General features: G+C 38.1%; 1 protein-coding gene across 1 annotated transcript in view; it reads left to right on the top strand.

Annotated features, from left to right (window-relative positions):
- Positions 1–5,632: 5,632 nt before the first annotated feature.
- rapgef4a (Rap guanine nucleotide exchange factor 4a) overlaps positions 5,633–17,474 on the top strand; it is a 103,776-nt gene continuing 91,934 nt past the window's right edge. The window contains exon 1 of the mRNA XM_077217043.1: positions 5,633–5,773. Coding sequence (XP_077073158.1) covers positions 5,691–5,773 — 83 coding nt within the window. The 5' untranslated portion in view covers positions 5,633–5,690. The remainder of the gene's footprint in view (positions 5,774–17,474) is intronic.

Below are 17,474 nucleotides of genomic sequence, written 5' to 3'. Positions count from 1 at the left end.
GCGTTGCCGCGAACCCCTCTCCGATCCCTCCACCGTAGCTCGACGTGCACCTCCAAAAGATTGTAACTACGCGTCGAGGCGACGCAGACCGCAAGGGCTGTGATTGGTCTGACGCAGAACCATAAAACGGCCATGACGCCGTAGGAGTGAAGGCGTAGCTACGCCGTGGAGTTGACGCAGAAGCATAATGAGGCCTTTGCTATAAATATGTCTTTCTCAACACTGAAACGTAAAATTGTCAATGAAAACCGTCAGTTTAACCCTCCCTGGACTGACAAATACTTGTTTATTTTACCGCCACATCCAAACGCCAAACCGATGTGTTTAAATTGTAAATGAGTGTGTTGCAGTACCTAAAGATTACAATGTGCGGAGGCACCACGTTGAGAAACACCAGACTTCTCGCACCAATTTTCCTGAGGGATCTCAAGAGAGGGCTGCAAAAGTGCAGAGTTGGATTGCATCTTACAACCGGAGCAGTAGGCTAACATGGTGCGGTCATTCACAGCCACCGCTACCGCAGTATCCCTTTGTGTTTCCCAGATACTGGCAAAAAAAGACTTTCCCAACAAAAATCCCGCCCCCTCTCAGAAAATACATAAAACTGACATTACTGAGCTATATGTGTTTAAAAGTAGCCTATTAAAATGGTACAATGGCATTGCTCAGTTCAACGTGTTGGGAAATCGGGCATTTTGTCCCGCGTTTAAAGGTTCAATTGGCATCTTTATTTCAAACCTGTCTGCGCCTGTGTTCACCTTCCACTGTCATAACACTAGTAGCTGTGCCAAGACAAATCTGAATCATGTAATTCCTCAGAAACGTTGTTGAAATATTTTGTCCTGTTGCTTTTATGGACTCTCTATCTATAGGCTTCTCCCTTGACTTTATGCCTCTGTGTCCCTACGATTGCTTCATAGACAGTAAAAGATTGCCTGTGAGCTTCTCCTCCTGTCTATACGGTAATTTCTCTACTGTGCGACAGAAAGTCGCGTGGTTATGACGCAATCGTTAGCCTATTTTTACAAAAATGGCTTCTACGGGGCCATAACGTAAGATACAAAGTAATGGAGCCTTTTATACATTGTCGTGTTTCTTTAGAAATAAATAATGGACAAATGAAGTCTTTGGATGCCTCAGATGTAAAGTTATTCGCTGTCAAAGTGACACCAAAATGTATGGGAGTCAATGGAATGCTAACAGCAGTTGAAGTTCTGCTACAATGGCGGCCCCGGCGAGGCTTCAGTTTCCGGCTGATGGATTACCCCATTGGGGATACACGTGCATTTGTTGACAAGCCGATACCGTCTTGAGTTCTCGTGTGTTCTCACATCTTGGGCAGACTGCCAGCATTGCGTGTGAAATGTCTTCATCCCAGGTACATTGGCATTTATTTTAGCATGTCATATGAATATAATTTCAAGGATTTTATTTTTTTTCAAACGCCAAAAGATCGCGTAGCTCAATTTTACAAGCCAGCATCATTATAGTAGCCTATTGGCTACTGTTTTACAGAATGGATATGCTAATTCAGTTCAATGTTTGTGTGGTAGATAATAGCCATATATCGTCAATATTATAATATCAAGCTACCATAGATGAATCTGCAAATTTGAAAAATCGATTTGCATTATAGCCTGAGGCAAGACACTTTCACCAGAAAAATAAATAAACAAACATGTCTATCATGAAGATAAATGGAGGACCAGATAGATTTGGTAACATGGCCAGGCAGACAACAAATTTGAAAAAATAGAGATAGTATGCAAGCAATATATTTACTAGTCCACCAGCATGACGGCCAGGTCAGCATCGGTCGGGCACCCCTCCCTTTAGCCCACGGCAGCCAGCAAACGCTAGACCAATATTGATCCTCGTCCGGCCTTTTATTTTGTCACTCTCCCTTTTTCTTTTTCAAGTCTCCTCCGACAAAACCTTTGCTTTCATAGTTTTAGTTGCTACTTTGGCCATGACAACAACATACAGACGGCAAACAAACGCTAGTTGGGCTCTCACGTCAGAATTTGAGGAAGTGGGGGGTGGTGGAGGAAGTGAGGTATGCCGTAAAGCTGTCGAATTCTGTAGTTCTTTTTGTGCTCGGGTTACTACCCGAACCCCGAAGTTACGTAGTGCCAGTAAAAGCGATACAGATACTGTCAGGCTATGGCAGATGTGTCATTCAACCTATTGTAAGTCGATGTACCATCACTCATGTCTTGGAAATATATTATGATTGAAAAACGACATACTGTTGCTTTAACTCTTTTATTGTTTTTTATGCACCATTTGCTGTGCAAACTGACCAAAGTTAAAAGAGAAACAATGAATAAACCTTACATGTTTTTCAATAAATGAATTTGTGTTGGTTTTAAAATGTGTCATTACAAGCTGCTTCGCCGCTGAAATGACTGGCCCAGCTAACCTTTTTGGTTTGAAAATCTGGCCCAACTGAATTTGTAATTGAATAGCCCTGCCATAGGGGAAAGTTACTTTTAAAAGAAATGTGCTACAATATTGCGTTATACTCTGTGATGTATGACGTGGCCACACAAAAAGACAGTAACTGAGAACACACATGCATATGCATCGTTCTTTCTGGGTTGTATACACGTTATTTTTAGTATTTCATGATTAAACATTTGTTGCAGTTACCTTGGTTACATATCACACTAAATACATATTTAATTAATGACAGACACAGATTTGGTTCATTTTCACTTTTTTATTTATAAATTGTTTTCTGCCATAAATTACTAGTTTGGGTGCTCACTTCCTAGTTATTATTGGTATATTGTTAACGTTTATTTCTTTTGAGTTTAAGTTGCTTACATGCTCCGGTGGAGGTCCGTTCCAATAAAGGACCGGCTGGCGTCAGTTGCCGCCATTTTATTCTATTGAGCCAGTTCCAGCTGGGGGGTGCAGGATTAATTGTATGTTTGTTTGTTTATTACAATTCTATGTATATTTTGTTGACTAATTCTTTGGGTATATTACTTTGTATATTCCATTTCTTCATATTTCTAAAATTAATTACTTTATTTTAAAGGTGCAGTGTGTAACTTTTGGCGACATCTAGCGGTTCGGTTGCGAGTTTACACTAAGGGCTCAGCCCACTGCTCACCCCTCCCTTTCGAAGAAGCTACGGTGGCTAAAACGGGACAAACATCGTCGTCTGAGACAGCAGAGAATAGGCAGAGTAAACCAAGTTTCTGTACCACAGTCCATTATAAACCAAATCATGGATAAAGATTACAAAGCCATAGTCAGGTGAGGATCAAGGGTCTTAATACATAATATAATAATAGTAATCAGCTGATTGTCTCACGAACGTAACCAGCACATTCTCCCCACATAGCAAACCCATAATATAGCGAGGGAGAAGAACCACATGAAACTATGCAACTATATATTTTTTCTAACAGGGGAGTAAAAGTTTAGCTGGCTAATATGAGCTGTTACTGTGGCTTAGCTGGTTAAAGCGTTAAGCCTTGTTTATACTGGACGCGTCCGCATGAGCCCAAAGGTGCGTGCGACAAAAATGACATGATTGTAACAGCGCGCGCGCCTCCGCATCCAGACACCACTTACTACACACAATAGGCGACTCGACTTAAAATGCTTCCAAGATCGACGGGTTGGTGATTCCTGTAACTGTTTTACGGTCAATGACAAGAGTACTAATCAGCTGTCTCACGAACGTAACCAGCACATTTATCCCCACATAGCAAAGCCATAACACAGCGAGGGAGAAGAATTAAGTTACATGAAACAATCCAACTACATATTTTACACCACTGACAAGGGAAAAGTCACGGTGTTTATGGCTAGCTTCTTCTAGCCTTCTGCGGCTTCTCTTTCAAGGTAGTGACGAAACACGCTCTGTAACGCTGTTTGTTCGCTGTCGGCTACGGTAGAAACATGACGTCACAATATGGCGACCTTCATAGAAGGGGATTCCCGCGCCTATGTAGATATAAATGTCTCACTCTAAGGTAATAAAAACATTATGGTTTATTAAGTAAGTTCTTTATACACCACTGAACACATTATGGATGTCATATTGCATTTCTGTTAATAGATACTCAAAATGTTTACACACTGCACCTTTAATTGGGTTAAGTGATGTTTGTTATTCCCTGTGTAGCCTATGTGTAATGGACTAGTCCCCATGTGTGTCATTTGGGAGCTCATGTTTTTTGTTTAGTTTGGTTTGCCTGATTTATTTCGTTCAGTTTTTAGTTCAGTCATTTAATTTGTGACTTTGATTGGCATTTAATAAATAATTTTCTTTGTTTGGAAATCCTGCATTCTGTGCCCTTGACTGCTTGGTCCCTCATACTCCCTGAAAAAAGTAACTAATTGTGTTAGTTACTTTTTACGGAAGTAATGTTATATGTTACTTTTGTGATATTTTTTCTCATGTGGGCTGGGCTTGCTTATTTCTTTTTAACAACAAAAAAAGTTATATTTTTGTCAAAGGTAAAGGCCTTACACACCAAAACTGAAATGAAAGCCTCAGGCTGAAGAAAATGCTAATTCACACATTAGTAGACAACAGACCTATTAAAAACTACATATAAAAAGTATTTTTGTGTAGTTTAACATATTTAATTATTACAGGTTTGTGTAATATTCAGAGTTTGAATTTCACTGTTTTTATTCATTTTGAGGAATACTGAATGTGTTTTTGTGCCAGTGAGATGAGTAAATGCTCTCATTTAGTCTAGATCTACAGTAATCATCATGTTCACACACAGTTCACACAACATCTCTTCTCCTGATTTCACTGAGTATACAGAGAGCTGTCAGTCAGTATGGGAAACAAAGTTGTGTTACTTATTTGTAAAAGTAACTCAGACAATGTGTTGTAAATTTAAAGGTGATGCGTTGATTTACTAGTTGAAAAAGTAATCCGATTACATAACTCTCATTAGCCTACTTGTATACCTGTTCACATAATCTACTTTATACCTTCATGCAGTCTGATTGATAGTTTTTAGACTGCAAGTAAAAGGTCTTTCAATTTAATTGTAAAAACGTCCACCTTCAGGTCATGGTGCATGTGTTTTGAGATCTTTAATGACTTTAATAAAGTCAATGTATAGGCCTAACTTTTATGGACTTGACTGATAGCTGCTGGACAGAATCAACTTTACTTGAATGTCCAAAGGACTACATATTTTTTGTTGTTGCAAAAAAACATGATAAAAAAGTAATTATGATACAGGCTTTTGTCTTGTTTATTTCTCAATCATAAGCTATACTGTAGGTTTTGCCCCGACAATAAAATCTCTTAATTTGTTCGAAGATAAACGAAAGTCATGGGTCTGGAACAACATGAGGGCGAGTAAATGAGGATGTCAATTTTTTCCGACTATAGGCTACTCAACCCGTTTGATGTCGTTCACTCTTTTGAGTGTATTTACTTGTTTATGTAGCCTATAGCAAATGATGCTGGAATTTTAGATAAAAAAATTGCACAAGGCGGTTAAACATACAAAACCACTTTAGCATACGTATACTCTTGTGGCAACTTCCCTGTGTGACAACTAGCCCCGGTGTGTTTCCGTGTGTCAGCTGTGTGGGCGGCAGCAGCATCGCTCAGACTCAAACTCAAACTCGATCTCTCTCAGTAAACTCACATGCTGCTCATGATCAGGTGCGGGCGATGCGAACTGTAGTTTTACTCCATGATTTCACCGAAGATGGTCGCGACACACTCCTCCAGCCACCCGTCCTCTTCCGCTGAGTGGATCATCTGTCTGGATAAGAGGTAGCTCATCGTTTACCCGACACAAACTTCATGGTGTTCTTCTGATCGACCTCAGCAATCTTTTACACATCAATGCCTCATAGAAAACACATTACAAGCTCATGTTATTTGTTAAACCATATTGGAATATAAGTTTCATGTCATAGTCAAATGCGATTGTCAGTGTAATTGATGTGCAGCATTTCATTCTCAGCGCGACTGATTTTAGATGTCAGATGGATTCATTGCAAGCACGTCTGTGAGTGTAGTTTGTAATAGGTTGTTTGTTTGTCTCCTGGAAGAGGTCACCAGTGCTGCAGTGCTTGTGTTACTGCAGACGCTTTCTGCTGGGTGTGTGAAGGAAGGGCTTTAGTAACAGAGACGAAACTTCACCCTCATGTCATGCCTAACCCTGCTGTAGGCTATGCATTTCTTTCTTCAGGGGAACACAAAAGGAGAGCTTTAGCAGAATGTCCAGGGTGCTCTTGATACAGTAGACAATAGAGTGAATGTGATTTGATGGCTTGATCAAGACTACTTACCAGTATTAATGAGGGGAAAAAACTATGAAGCATTGCAAATGACAATCAAATTAAAGATGACAGAAATATAAAACTATAGATTTATAGATGTTGCGTGTGTAGGCTATAATAGAAACCACATATTTTACATTTATTGCAAAGTAACTATTTATGCATATTTGTCAGGATCATGGGTAACACTTTACAACAATTTTTTTTAGTTAAAGGGTTAGTTCACCCAAAAATGAAAATTATGTCATTAATGACTCACCCTCATGTCGTTCCAAGCCCGAAAGACCTCCGTTCATCTTCGGAACACAGTTTAAGATATTTTAGATTCAGTCCGAGACCTTTCTGTCCCTCCATTGAAAATCTATGTACGGTATACTGTCCTTGTCCAAGAAAGGCAATACAGACATCATCAAAGTAGTCCATCTGACCTCAGTGGGTTAGTTAGAATTTTTTGAAGCATCGGAAATACATTTTGTTCCAAAAATAACAAAAACGATGACTTTATTCAGCATTGTATTCTTTTCCGGTTCTGTTGTCAATCCGCGTGAACACGAGACCAGTGATGCTGCTGACGTGTATCTGGTGCGTCCGTGTATTCGGGTTCAAATAAATATGTCTGGTTAAAAAATGCAAGTCTTCCCCTGTGTCGAAATCCTTAGACATGTTTGCAAAGATTGTTTTGTTTACAGCGTGCATCTCCCTCAGACTGTAAACGAAGCTCGGGCGCACCAGATTACACGTCAGCTCGTCTTACGTCAGCGGACTCATGAACGCGGATTGACAACAGACCCGGAAGAGAATACAATGCTGAATAAAGTCGTTGTTTTTGTTATTTAAACAGTTATTTAAGAAATAAGTTGAAATAGTAATGCGAGCTCATGGTCCACATTCTGTATGACAAGGACATAAAAACAATATTAACCCAAAAATTTAAATTCTGTCATAATTTGCTCACCTTCTTGTTCCAAAACCATAAGACGTCTGTTCATCTTCTAAACAAAAATAAAGATGTTTTTTAATATTCTTTCCTAGTCTGTATCCATCCTAGCAAACAATATTTTCAATCTTCAAAAAGTACAAAAAACATTGTAAAAGTAATCCAAATGAATTGAGCGGTTTAATCCAAGCCCTCTGAAGAGATACGATTGCTTTATAAGATGAACAGATTCAATTTAGGCTTTTCTTGACATATAAACAGATAAACACACATACATAAAGCACATCAAATATGGCCAACGGAAGTTCAGATGTGCTGAACTTTAGTGAGTTTTTGTGAGTCTATGGACTCTGCCCATGATAGCCTAGAACCAGGACATCTAGTATATATCCAACATTATAAAGCAGTTAACAAACATTATAGTCTCGTTATCAAACACGGAGCAGAGATTTGGGTGTAATGTGTTTATGACACACTCTAATGGGCTCCGACCGGCTCTTCCTGTAATGAATGGCTCCATCTTGCTATAGATCAATATTTACACATCTAAAGCAGATGGACACATGCCCGCTGAAATTAGTATATATGTCAGCACTCAACTCTCCATTCCTGTCTTTAACTCCTTTTACCTGACATTGTTTTGATGGAGAGATGGATGCATAACAGCAATGTCCAGATGTGTTGAGTGGAGCTGTATTTGATTTTCACTGCAGTGGTTTCCCCTCTGACTCAGACGACAACAGATCGATTGGTTTGAATTATATGAACGGCATAAATTTAACTATTGAGGCTAAAAGTACAGTTTGAGAGTTTACACTGGTTTAAGTGAGAATGTTTTAAAATGCAAATCTTGAGTAAAAGATTGAGAATAAGGCGAGGAAGTCCATAAATGCCCAAGTTTAATGAACACCTGAAGTTAGGACGTTGTTCAAATCATTAACCCTTTAGTTTGAGCAAAAGTACTTAATACCCAGCTAACAGGAAACAGAACTTTGGCTACACTGTTAATCATTTTGGTTGCTCTTTATTTTACAGTACGTTCACTTATGTGTACTAACAGTGTACTTACCTAAGAAAGTACTGGGTAATATAAGTGTAGCAAGGTTAGATGTTATGGGAAGAAGGAGGCGGGAACCGGCGAACATTCAAAGACTTTAATAAACGTAAAATAACCACCACCATAGGGGCGGGGAATGGCGCAGTGGATAATCCACTGATAATCCGGTTTCGAATCCACTGTGAGACACCCTGAGCAAGACACTTAATCCCTAGTTGCTCCAGAGGCGTGCGACCTCTGAAATATATAGCAATTGTAATTCGCTTTGGATAAAAGCGTCAGCTAAATGAATAAATGTAAATGTAAATGTAAATGTAAAATGAACAAATACAAAATGAAAGTAAAGACAGCAGCCCCTCACGGCCGACTGCTGTCACATATAACAAAACACGACATAAATCCAGGCCTGGCCTCTCTCGTCCTTCACCGTCGTCGCTCCTCCTTCCGCTCCTCCGTGTGAGATACGAGACTGGTGCATCGCGCCGGTGTCGCTCATTATCAATCACGCCACCGGCCTTTTTTTCACGGCCCTCGGCCTCGTCCTGCTCGCCACAATAAGGTAACTACATGGGTTAAGTTTAGGTTTAGGGTTAGTACCTAGTTATTATTAGGGCTGTCAACTTTAGTCGTTTAGTCGACTAATCGGTCGATGCCGTCTTGGTCGACTGACATTCTTATTGGTCGACCAGTTGCATTTTTTTTTTAACAATAGAAAGAAATTTTCAATGATTTACTCCTTGATATTTATTCCTTTATAAGCAGTTATATATTACTGTACTCTAAATATATTTGCCTTTGGTTTATCCCCAACTTTAAATGCTTTAATTTAGGCTATTTTGTAACAGCGCCACAGTTTAGCGCACACACATAGAACACTCGGTTCGCACCTGTGGCTGGCTGCGCTGCTGCTTCGTGCTCAGTAAGGTATATAGGTAGTTTAGCTGTATTCATTCAGTTAGAACTCTACTTGTTTTCGGGTTTATGTTTTTATACACTATATGTTTTTATCTCGATGCGGCGTGGACGCACTTGGAAAAAAAGAGCGCGTCGCACCGCGACCGCGTTGTTTCCATCATGAGCGCGCACACCGCGCGCCTACATTTGAAATCGAACTTGAGCGCGCAAAAGATGTGAGCAGTCCCTTTAACGGCTTTATCATGCTGACTCAATAGATTGTGTTTTCTTTATGTTTTTGTTTTTATTTGTACACTTGACGCATTTGAAAATAGCCTAAATAATGTAACACAACGAAATTAAACCTATATGCAGTCCTACAATACAGTCTATTATTATTAGGATTGTTTTTTAGGCTCTTTGGTTTTTTTTTTGTGGGTTTGTTTTAAAACTCCTTGATTGGCTGGACAAAAGTTAACCCATAGCTTTGAAAGTAAAGAAGAATATACAGCCTGTATAAACGAGAGCTTTTGTTAGGATTTTTCATTGTGGCAGATAGCAGTTATATTTTTTTTGTAGCGTGTGGTGTGGTCAGGTGCGCGATTGTGACTGTTACAATAGACTATAATTTGTTTTATTATTATAGTTTTATGTATTTTTGATCTTTTTTCGTTGTTGTTTTATAAATGCTCTATGACCATTGTTAAAAAAATGTTCAATCAAAACATCACGTCTTTTTTTTTTTTAGTCGACTAAACGTTGCGCAGGACAAGACTTTGGTCGACTAAGGATTTCTTTGGTTGACTACAGCCCTAGTTATTACCCAGTTATTGCAATTACTATTTAAGTACATAGTTTGTACATGGGGAACAGGACTGTAAAATAAAGAGCTACCAACATTTTTGTGTAAAATTACAGTATATTTCAGGTTGATATGCATTACTTTCACAGCAGGACTTCTCCTACTGTAACGGCTCTTTCTGAAATTTCTTATAAAATCAACAGTATACTTTACTGGCAATTTCTGTCAAGTTTTTACAATTGTACTGTATAATAGCTTGGTTTTACTGTGAGTTTACAGTATTGCAAAAGAAAACCCGCCACAAAAAATACTGTAAAACAAACAGCATCATACTGTAGTTCTGCAGTGCATATATTCAATGAAGGCACCCAGCATGCAGTGCAGCATGAATAGATTATGCTGTGGAGTTATTTGATATGTGTTGGCTTTATCTGTGCTGCTGAACTTATTCTTGGCTCACTTTTTAGCAGTTTGTGATATTGGTTTATTTTATAATGTCGGTTTATGTTGTATGTGTTTTTATTATTTGTTGAGTGAGTGTCACTATTGTTGTGTTTTGTATGTGGAATATTGATGTCTGTGCATCATTACTGTATTCACAGTAAAACAATAGCAGTAAAGTACGGTAATATTATATCATCATTCTGCTTTTGTTTCAAAGTGATTTTTAAGAAAATGACCCAGCATGACCATTTCACACAAAATTTTTGACTACAGTAATTTATTTTGTTAAATAATACTCTTTGATCCAGTCATTTAATTACAGTTGCTACTGATGTAATTGCATTAAATACTGTATAGATTTCATCTAGGCTTTCGGTTCCATGACTGAAAGTAAATCCCAAATGAGAGAAAACTAAGATGGCGGCCACGTGCAAATAGAGCTGAGACACCGAGTGTGTATTACCTCTGGATACTGGATGCTTGGCGTATAAATCACCAGAATGCCCCCATCGAGGAAAGGCCCGATACCGGAGGAGTTCGAGGAGATAAAGCTCTCTATCCACTCCCTGTGCGGCGATGTGGCTGCGGTAGAGGGCTACTGGAGGTGGTGAAACAACTACGCCTCCAGAACGCGGAAAAAGACCGTAGCGTATTGTGGATCTCGAGCGGAGAGTGGACGAGCTGAAACAATACTCCCGCATGAATGATGTGGTCATCACTGGCATTAAGATCTGGCCGTGCTCCTATGCACGTGCGGTTGCCATGGACAGCGGGGAGCTCAGCGACCAGGAGACACAGTCGGTGGAACAACAGGTTGCTTCCTGCCTCCAGAACAGGGGGATAGAGATGGACCTGGAGCACATCGAGGCGTGTCACCCACTGCCCACGAAGAACGAGAGACCACCAGCGGTCATTATGAGGTTTACCAATCGAAAAAAGAAAATAGCACTTCTGAAGCAAGGACGCAAATTGAAAGGCACAAATGTTTTCATAAATGAACACTTGACAAAGAAAAATGCTGACATCGCAAGGATTCCACGACAACTTAGAAAACGAGGCAAGATTCAACAAACCTGGGTAGCTAACTGTAAGATCTTCATCAAACTAAATGGACACCGGAGGAAGCAAAAGTTTTGGTGGTGAAGAGGACAGAAGATCTTGGTAAGTATTGACATTTATGCAGCACCTGAACATCCTACAACATCAACAAATGGAACTGGAAACGTGTGAGTATCAAGAACACACTACAACAGAGACTGAGACTGAGATAGTTCTTCGATTGTTAAAAACGGCAATTATTTTACCCAAGAACAATATGAAAATAGTGTAAAATCAGAAGATAACCTGTCAATAATACATTGTAACAGCCGAAGCATGTACACTAACTTTGAGGGCTATCAAAGATTATTTGGAACACTTCGCTCATCCATTTAGCATTATTGCAATTACTGAAACCTGGTTTAACGATGATAAAGGTATTGATTTTTGTCTTGATGGCTATGAATTAAGATATACAAACAGAATAAACAAAATAGGAGGGGGGGTTGCTTTGTACCTTCATAAATCTGTTCAATTTAATGTTTCAACTGATATGACCATAGTTGTGGAGGGCTTATTTGAATGCATAACAGTGGAAATTCATAATGATAAAAAGACAAATATTTTCATGAGTTGTTTAAACCGGGCACCTGGTTCAAGTATTCAGTAGAAACTTTTAATGAATGGATGGGTAAACTGTTTTCTACTGTGAACCAAAAAAACATATTTATCTGTGGTGATTTTAACATTGATTTGTTAAATCCAACCAAACTAAAAAACGTTGATGACTTCACTGACACAATGTATAGCTTGTCTCTGTACCCAACTATAACAAAACCGAGCAGAATAACGTCACATAGTGCCACAATCATTGACAACATTTTTACTAACATTATGGGAAATCAAATCATCAGTGGCCTATTTATATGTGGTATCACTGACCACTTATCGGTTTTTACTTTGTATGACTGTAATCTTAAGAAATGAAAAATGCTATGGCATAAATCTCTAACCGAAAAATCAGTGAGGACATGCTCCGTGCCCAAAACAATAGTTTAGCGCTCCAGGATTGGACTTCAGTTTACAGAGAACCAAATATGGACAGTGCTTATTGTAATATTTTGGATATTTTTACTTCCCTGCATAATAAACATTGCCCTGTGGAAGAATATTTTATAAAGGAAAAACATAAAAAAAGCCCCTGGATTACGAAAGGAATAATTAATGCCTGTAAAAAGAAAAACAATCTCTATAAATTGTTGATTAAAGTAAAAACAAAAGAAGAGGAACAAAGATATAAGAAGTACAAAAATAAATTAACTGATATTATAAGAACAAGCAAACGGTTATATTATCAAAAAAAACTATATGAACATAAAAATAATATAAAAGGAACTTGGGATGTTTTGAATAGCCTAATCAAACAAGGATCCTCAAAGTTGATATATCCTGATCACTTTATTGATGAAAATGGTGAAGATTATAATATGAGTAATGTAGTAAATAAGTTCAAAACATTTTTTGTAAATGTTGGCCCTAAGTTGGCCGCCGATATTCCAGAAAATGGAGCTGAAAAATCAACTATTGAACGGAATTATTCGTCATTTTTCCTCTCAGCTACAAATGAGCAGGAAGTGACTAACATTGTGTGGAAATGTAAAAATAAGTTCTCCACTGACTGTCATGATATCAGCATGATATTGATTAAAAAAGTTATATTGAATATTGTAAAACCCTTAACTTGTATTTGTAACTTGTCATTCCAGACTGGTTGCTTTCCAAGTAAAATGAAAATCGCTAAAGTAATTCCACTCTACAAAAAGGATAACAAATACGCTTTTACTAATTACAGACCAATCTCTCTTTTGCCTCAGTTTTCAAAAATATTAGAGAAACTCTTCAATTCTCGACTTGAAAAGTTTCTCGAGAAACATCAAGTAATTAATGATGGTCAGTATGCTTTTAGGTCTAAAAGAACTACCTCAAGGGCAATAACTGAAGCTATTGAAGAAATTACTAATGCACTGGAGCAAAAAAAGTATGCAGTTGGTATTTTTATTGATCTAAAAAAAGCCTTTGATGCATTAATCACTCAATCCTATTAAATAAGATGGAATGATATGGAATTAGGGGCTGGCTGGAGATTGGTTAAAAAGTTATTTAACAGGGAGGTTACAGTTTGTAAAAATTGGTCAGTATTTATCAGATACTCTTGGTATTGTATGTGGTGTCCCCCAGGGGTCAGTATTGGGGCCAAAACTGTTTAAAGTGTATATAAATTAGATTTTTAATTTATCCAAAGTACTGAAACTTATACTATTTGCAGACGAAACAAATATATTCTACAGTAGTGACGATTATAATGAGCTCGTAAATACGGTAAACAGGGAACTAAATATAATAAAAAAGTGGATGGATACAAATAAATTATCCTTGAATATAAATAAAACTAAGATAATGATGTTCGGTAATCGCAACAAAATGTCTAAACAGAGAATAAGTATTGATGGTACCCAAATTGAAATTGTGAGTGAGAATACATTTTTGGGAGTAAAAATTGACAGTAAATTGTCATGGAAACCCCATGTCAGACTCATAAAATCAAAAATCTCCAAAAGCCTCTCAATTTTAAATAAAGCAAAACTATACCTTGATGAGAATGCACTCCGTAATTTATACTGCACCCTGGCACTACCATACCTTATGTTTTGTGTTGAAGTGTGGGGAAATAATTACAATTAATCCTCTGATCATATTACAGAAAAGAGCTGTGAGGATCATTCATAAGGCTGGTTTTCTAGAACATACTCATAATTTGTTTACGCAGTCAAAGTTGTTAAAATTTTATGATCTTGTAAAATACAATACATCAATAGTTCTATATAAAGCATTTAACAATTTATTACCGATTAACTTACAACGTTTTTTTCAAATTCCAGTTCGAGCTCATAACTTGAGAGGTTTTGGATATTTTTCATTAAGCCCAAACCACTCGTAAACATTATTCTGTGTCTGTATGCGGAGTGAAACTCTGGAACAAACTGGACTTGCAACAAAAGAAATGTCAAACTATTCATCAATTTTAACTGTTATATAAACATCGGGTCTGGTTAAAGTACAGAGATGAGGATCTTTAATTTACATTGCTGTTGTACTCTGTCTTATAGTGTTAACATGTGCTCAATGTTTCCTAATCATTGTTGGTATATTGTCCATTAACATCGTTGGTATATTGTTCATTACCATTGTTGGCATTGTTTACTATTCTTAAATTGTTGGTACTGTTGTTATAATAAATACTTTTTACTTGTGGTAACACCACCATGATACAACATTTGTAAACAATCCGTGAGCAAAGTAACAATGAAGCTCAATTTATTAATTACTAAATGGGGAACTGGGGTGGGATTAAATAAGTTGTCTTCTTCCCACTCCCTTTCAGGCAGATGTCGATCGTCATAGTTTAATACTGTATGTTTGTTTTGCACTGTATAACTTAACAATATTTTGTTTGCCTTGTATTTGAATAAATGAAAATGAATATTAAACAATAGTGGATTTAACATAAAAATTCAATGTCTAATGTAAAAAATTATTGTAACCTTCTCCCTTTACACATTTTGGTCAGTTCAAGAATAATTTATGCAATTGTACGTAGATTGTTTTTTGAAAGAATCAAAAGTGCAGTTCCCTTTCGAAAGGGAACTCGCACTGCATCGAAATTACGCTATGGGGAACGCCTCAGGCGTGACAGATGTCTAAAATCACACTCAAATCACGGCAATCAGATTGACCGGCGACAACCCATGAATCATTAGCGTGCGACCTGGAAGTATAAAAAGTAGGGGTGGGAATCTTTGACCATCTCACGATTCAATTCGATTCCGATTCTTGAGGCCACGATTCGATTCAAAATCGATTTTCGATGTCCGTATATGCTAGTTACAAAAATGAAGGCGAACAGCCAGCTGATTTTATTTATTTATTAAATCGATTCTTGGACATTTCAGATCGATTCTGAATTGTTGCAAATGAGAATCTAGATTCTTCTGTGAATCGATTTTTTGGCACACCCCTAATAAAAAGGCCTTGCAAACATGATAATCATCTTTTCGTCTTCAGGGACTGTTCTGTTTGTAAACGCTGAAGGATTACGGTAAGAGAAATTTAAAAATGAAACGCACAGGGAAGGCTAATTATTTTCAGAAGTGTGCTGACCCATGCCCAAGATATTTTACGCTGGGTGACACATGAACTGTGCGTTTTCTGCCTGAGTAAAGAGCATGCAAAGGCGGTTCTCGAACGGGCCTGTGCAAACTGTGAGCGTTTTTATTTGAGAACGCTCTGCTCTCATCTGGCCCTCTTCTCGAGTGAGGAGGGCTCAGCATCTGGACCTCGTGGTTCAGGTCCCGCTCGTGCTAAGGCAGAGTGGCGACTTGCATCATGGGGTTCCCAGAAGGATCTCGCCGATCACCTTGAGGGGTGTAAAACTCCTCGACAATTCGGCGGCTGACGAGGGTGAGTTGCAGGTGGATGACGAAGACTATTCTCCTACTGTTCCTGCAGCGAGTGCTCTTCAGGACGAGCAGGAGATGGATGATTAGGGTGATAATCAAGTAGATCCTGAACCCTCTCAGCCACTCTGCCCCGTGTATGCTGACCTGGTGGATGTTATGGTACGCGCCGCTAGCAGGCTGTAACCTATGTTCCCTGAGAACAGGGAACGAGACACTGCGTCTTTTCACCATGCCTCGGGGCCTGCCTGCCTAACAGTCCCTTCAGACAATAAGGTGATTATCATGTTTGCAAGGCCCCTTTTATACTTCCAGGTCGCATGCTAATGATTCATGGGCTGTCGCCGGTCAATCTGATTGCCTTGATTTGATTGTGATATAAGACACATGTCACGCCTGAGGCATTCCCCAAAGCGTCATTTCGACGCAGTGTCTCGTTCCCTGTTCTCAGGGAACAGCGGTTATAGATGTTTTGTGTCTGTTCTTGTGTTATTTAAATGATAGAGGTTGATATGGGATTTAGAAAGTAATTAGTGAAAAGTAATCCAATACTTTCTAGAGAGAGTAATTTGTACAGTAATCTAACCACAATGTTAAAGATTTTTTGAATGTTCAGAGAATGATTTAATGGGAACTTTAGCAAAACATTCTTAGAACATATATTTTGGGTTAGGAGAGAATCTGAATTCAAACTGTGTTGTTCCGAGGAAACCTTTGGGTTAAACGTGTTGGTCTCGTTTACAGTGTTTTTTAGGTTTTGATCTAGAACTGTTTGCATAGCAAATGGATTTTTAGTCCCTGTTAAACACCCGCAGACACACACTGGCACATGCTCACATACGTAGCTTGTTGTTTGCACAGGTGTGTCTGACCTTTAAGTGCACATGTGCTTTTTAGTAGAAAAAAACGGACATCTAATTTTAAGCTTAGACTAACCTTATATTTAAAATGTTTAGCTTTAAATTAAATTTAGTTTCAGCTTCTGTCTGTTTAATGACTGTCAGATTACGTCACTGCGTGCACACTATGGTGACAGAAAAACAGTAGTAACGAGTGGAGGAAGATACCCTTTGAAGCTAAACGCAGAAGTTTATGGTTGCAAGTCATTAAACTAACAGTCTGGACTGATATAACGACTGATGCGAAGATTACCCGACTACTAAAGCATGAATTTGATGTAAACAATAGATCTAAATATTACAGAATATTCACATATGCAGTTCACAAAGGACATAATGTATCAGCCCCAAAGTCACAGAATGATATAATATTTAATCATAACATTTTACATAGAAAACATTTAAACCTATAATACCTTTTTTATGTTTATATCAAAATTCTGAGAAAAAAGTCATAATTGCAGGATTTAAAATTTACAATTACAACTCTGATTTTCTTCTCAGAATTGTGAGATACAAACTGGCTATGACTTTTTTTTTTACTTCTATATACTGCTACTATATTGTTGGTTTAACTGTTTCTATTCTCCTCATTTGTAAGTCA

Source organism: Siphateles boraxobius, unplaced genomic scaffold (assembly GCF_051911475.1).
Source record: "Siphateles boraxobius isolate OS27281-9 unplaced genomic scaffold, OSU_SipBor_1 7, whole genome shotgun sequence".
NCBI classification, from domain to species: Eukaryota; Metazoa; Chordata; class Actinopteri; order Cypriniformes; family Leuciscidae; genus Siphateles; species Siphateles boraxobius.
The sequence above is the reverse complement of the archived record's forward strand: the minus strand, read 5'-3'. Positions and strand labels throughout refer to the sequence as shown.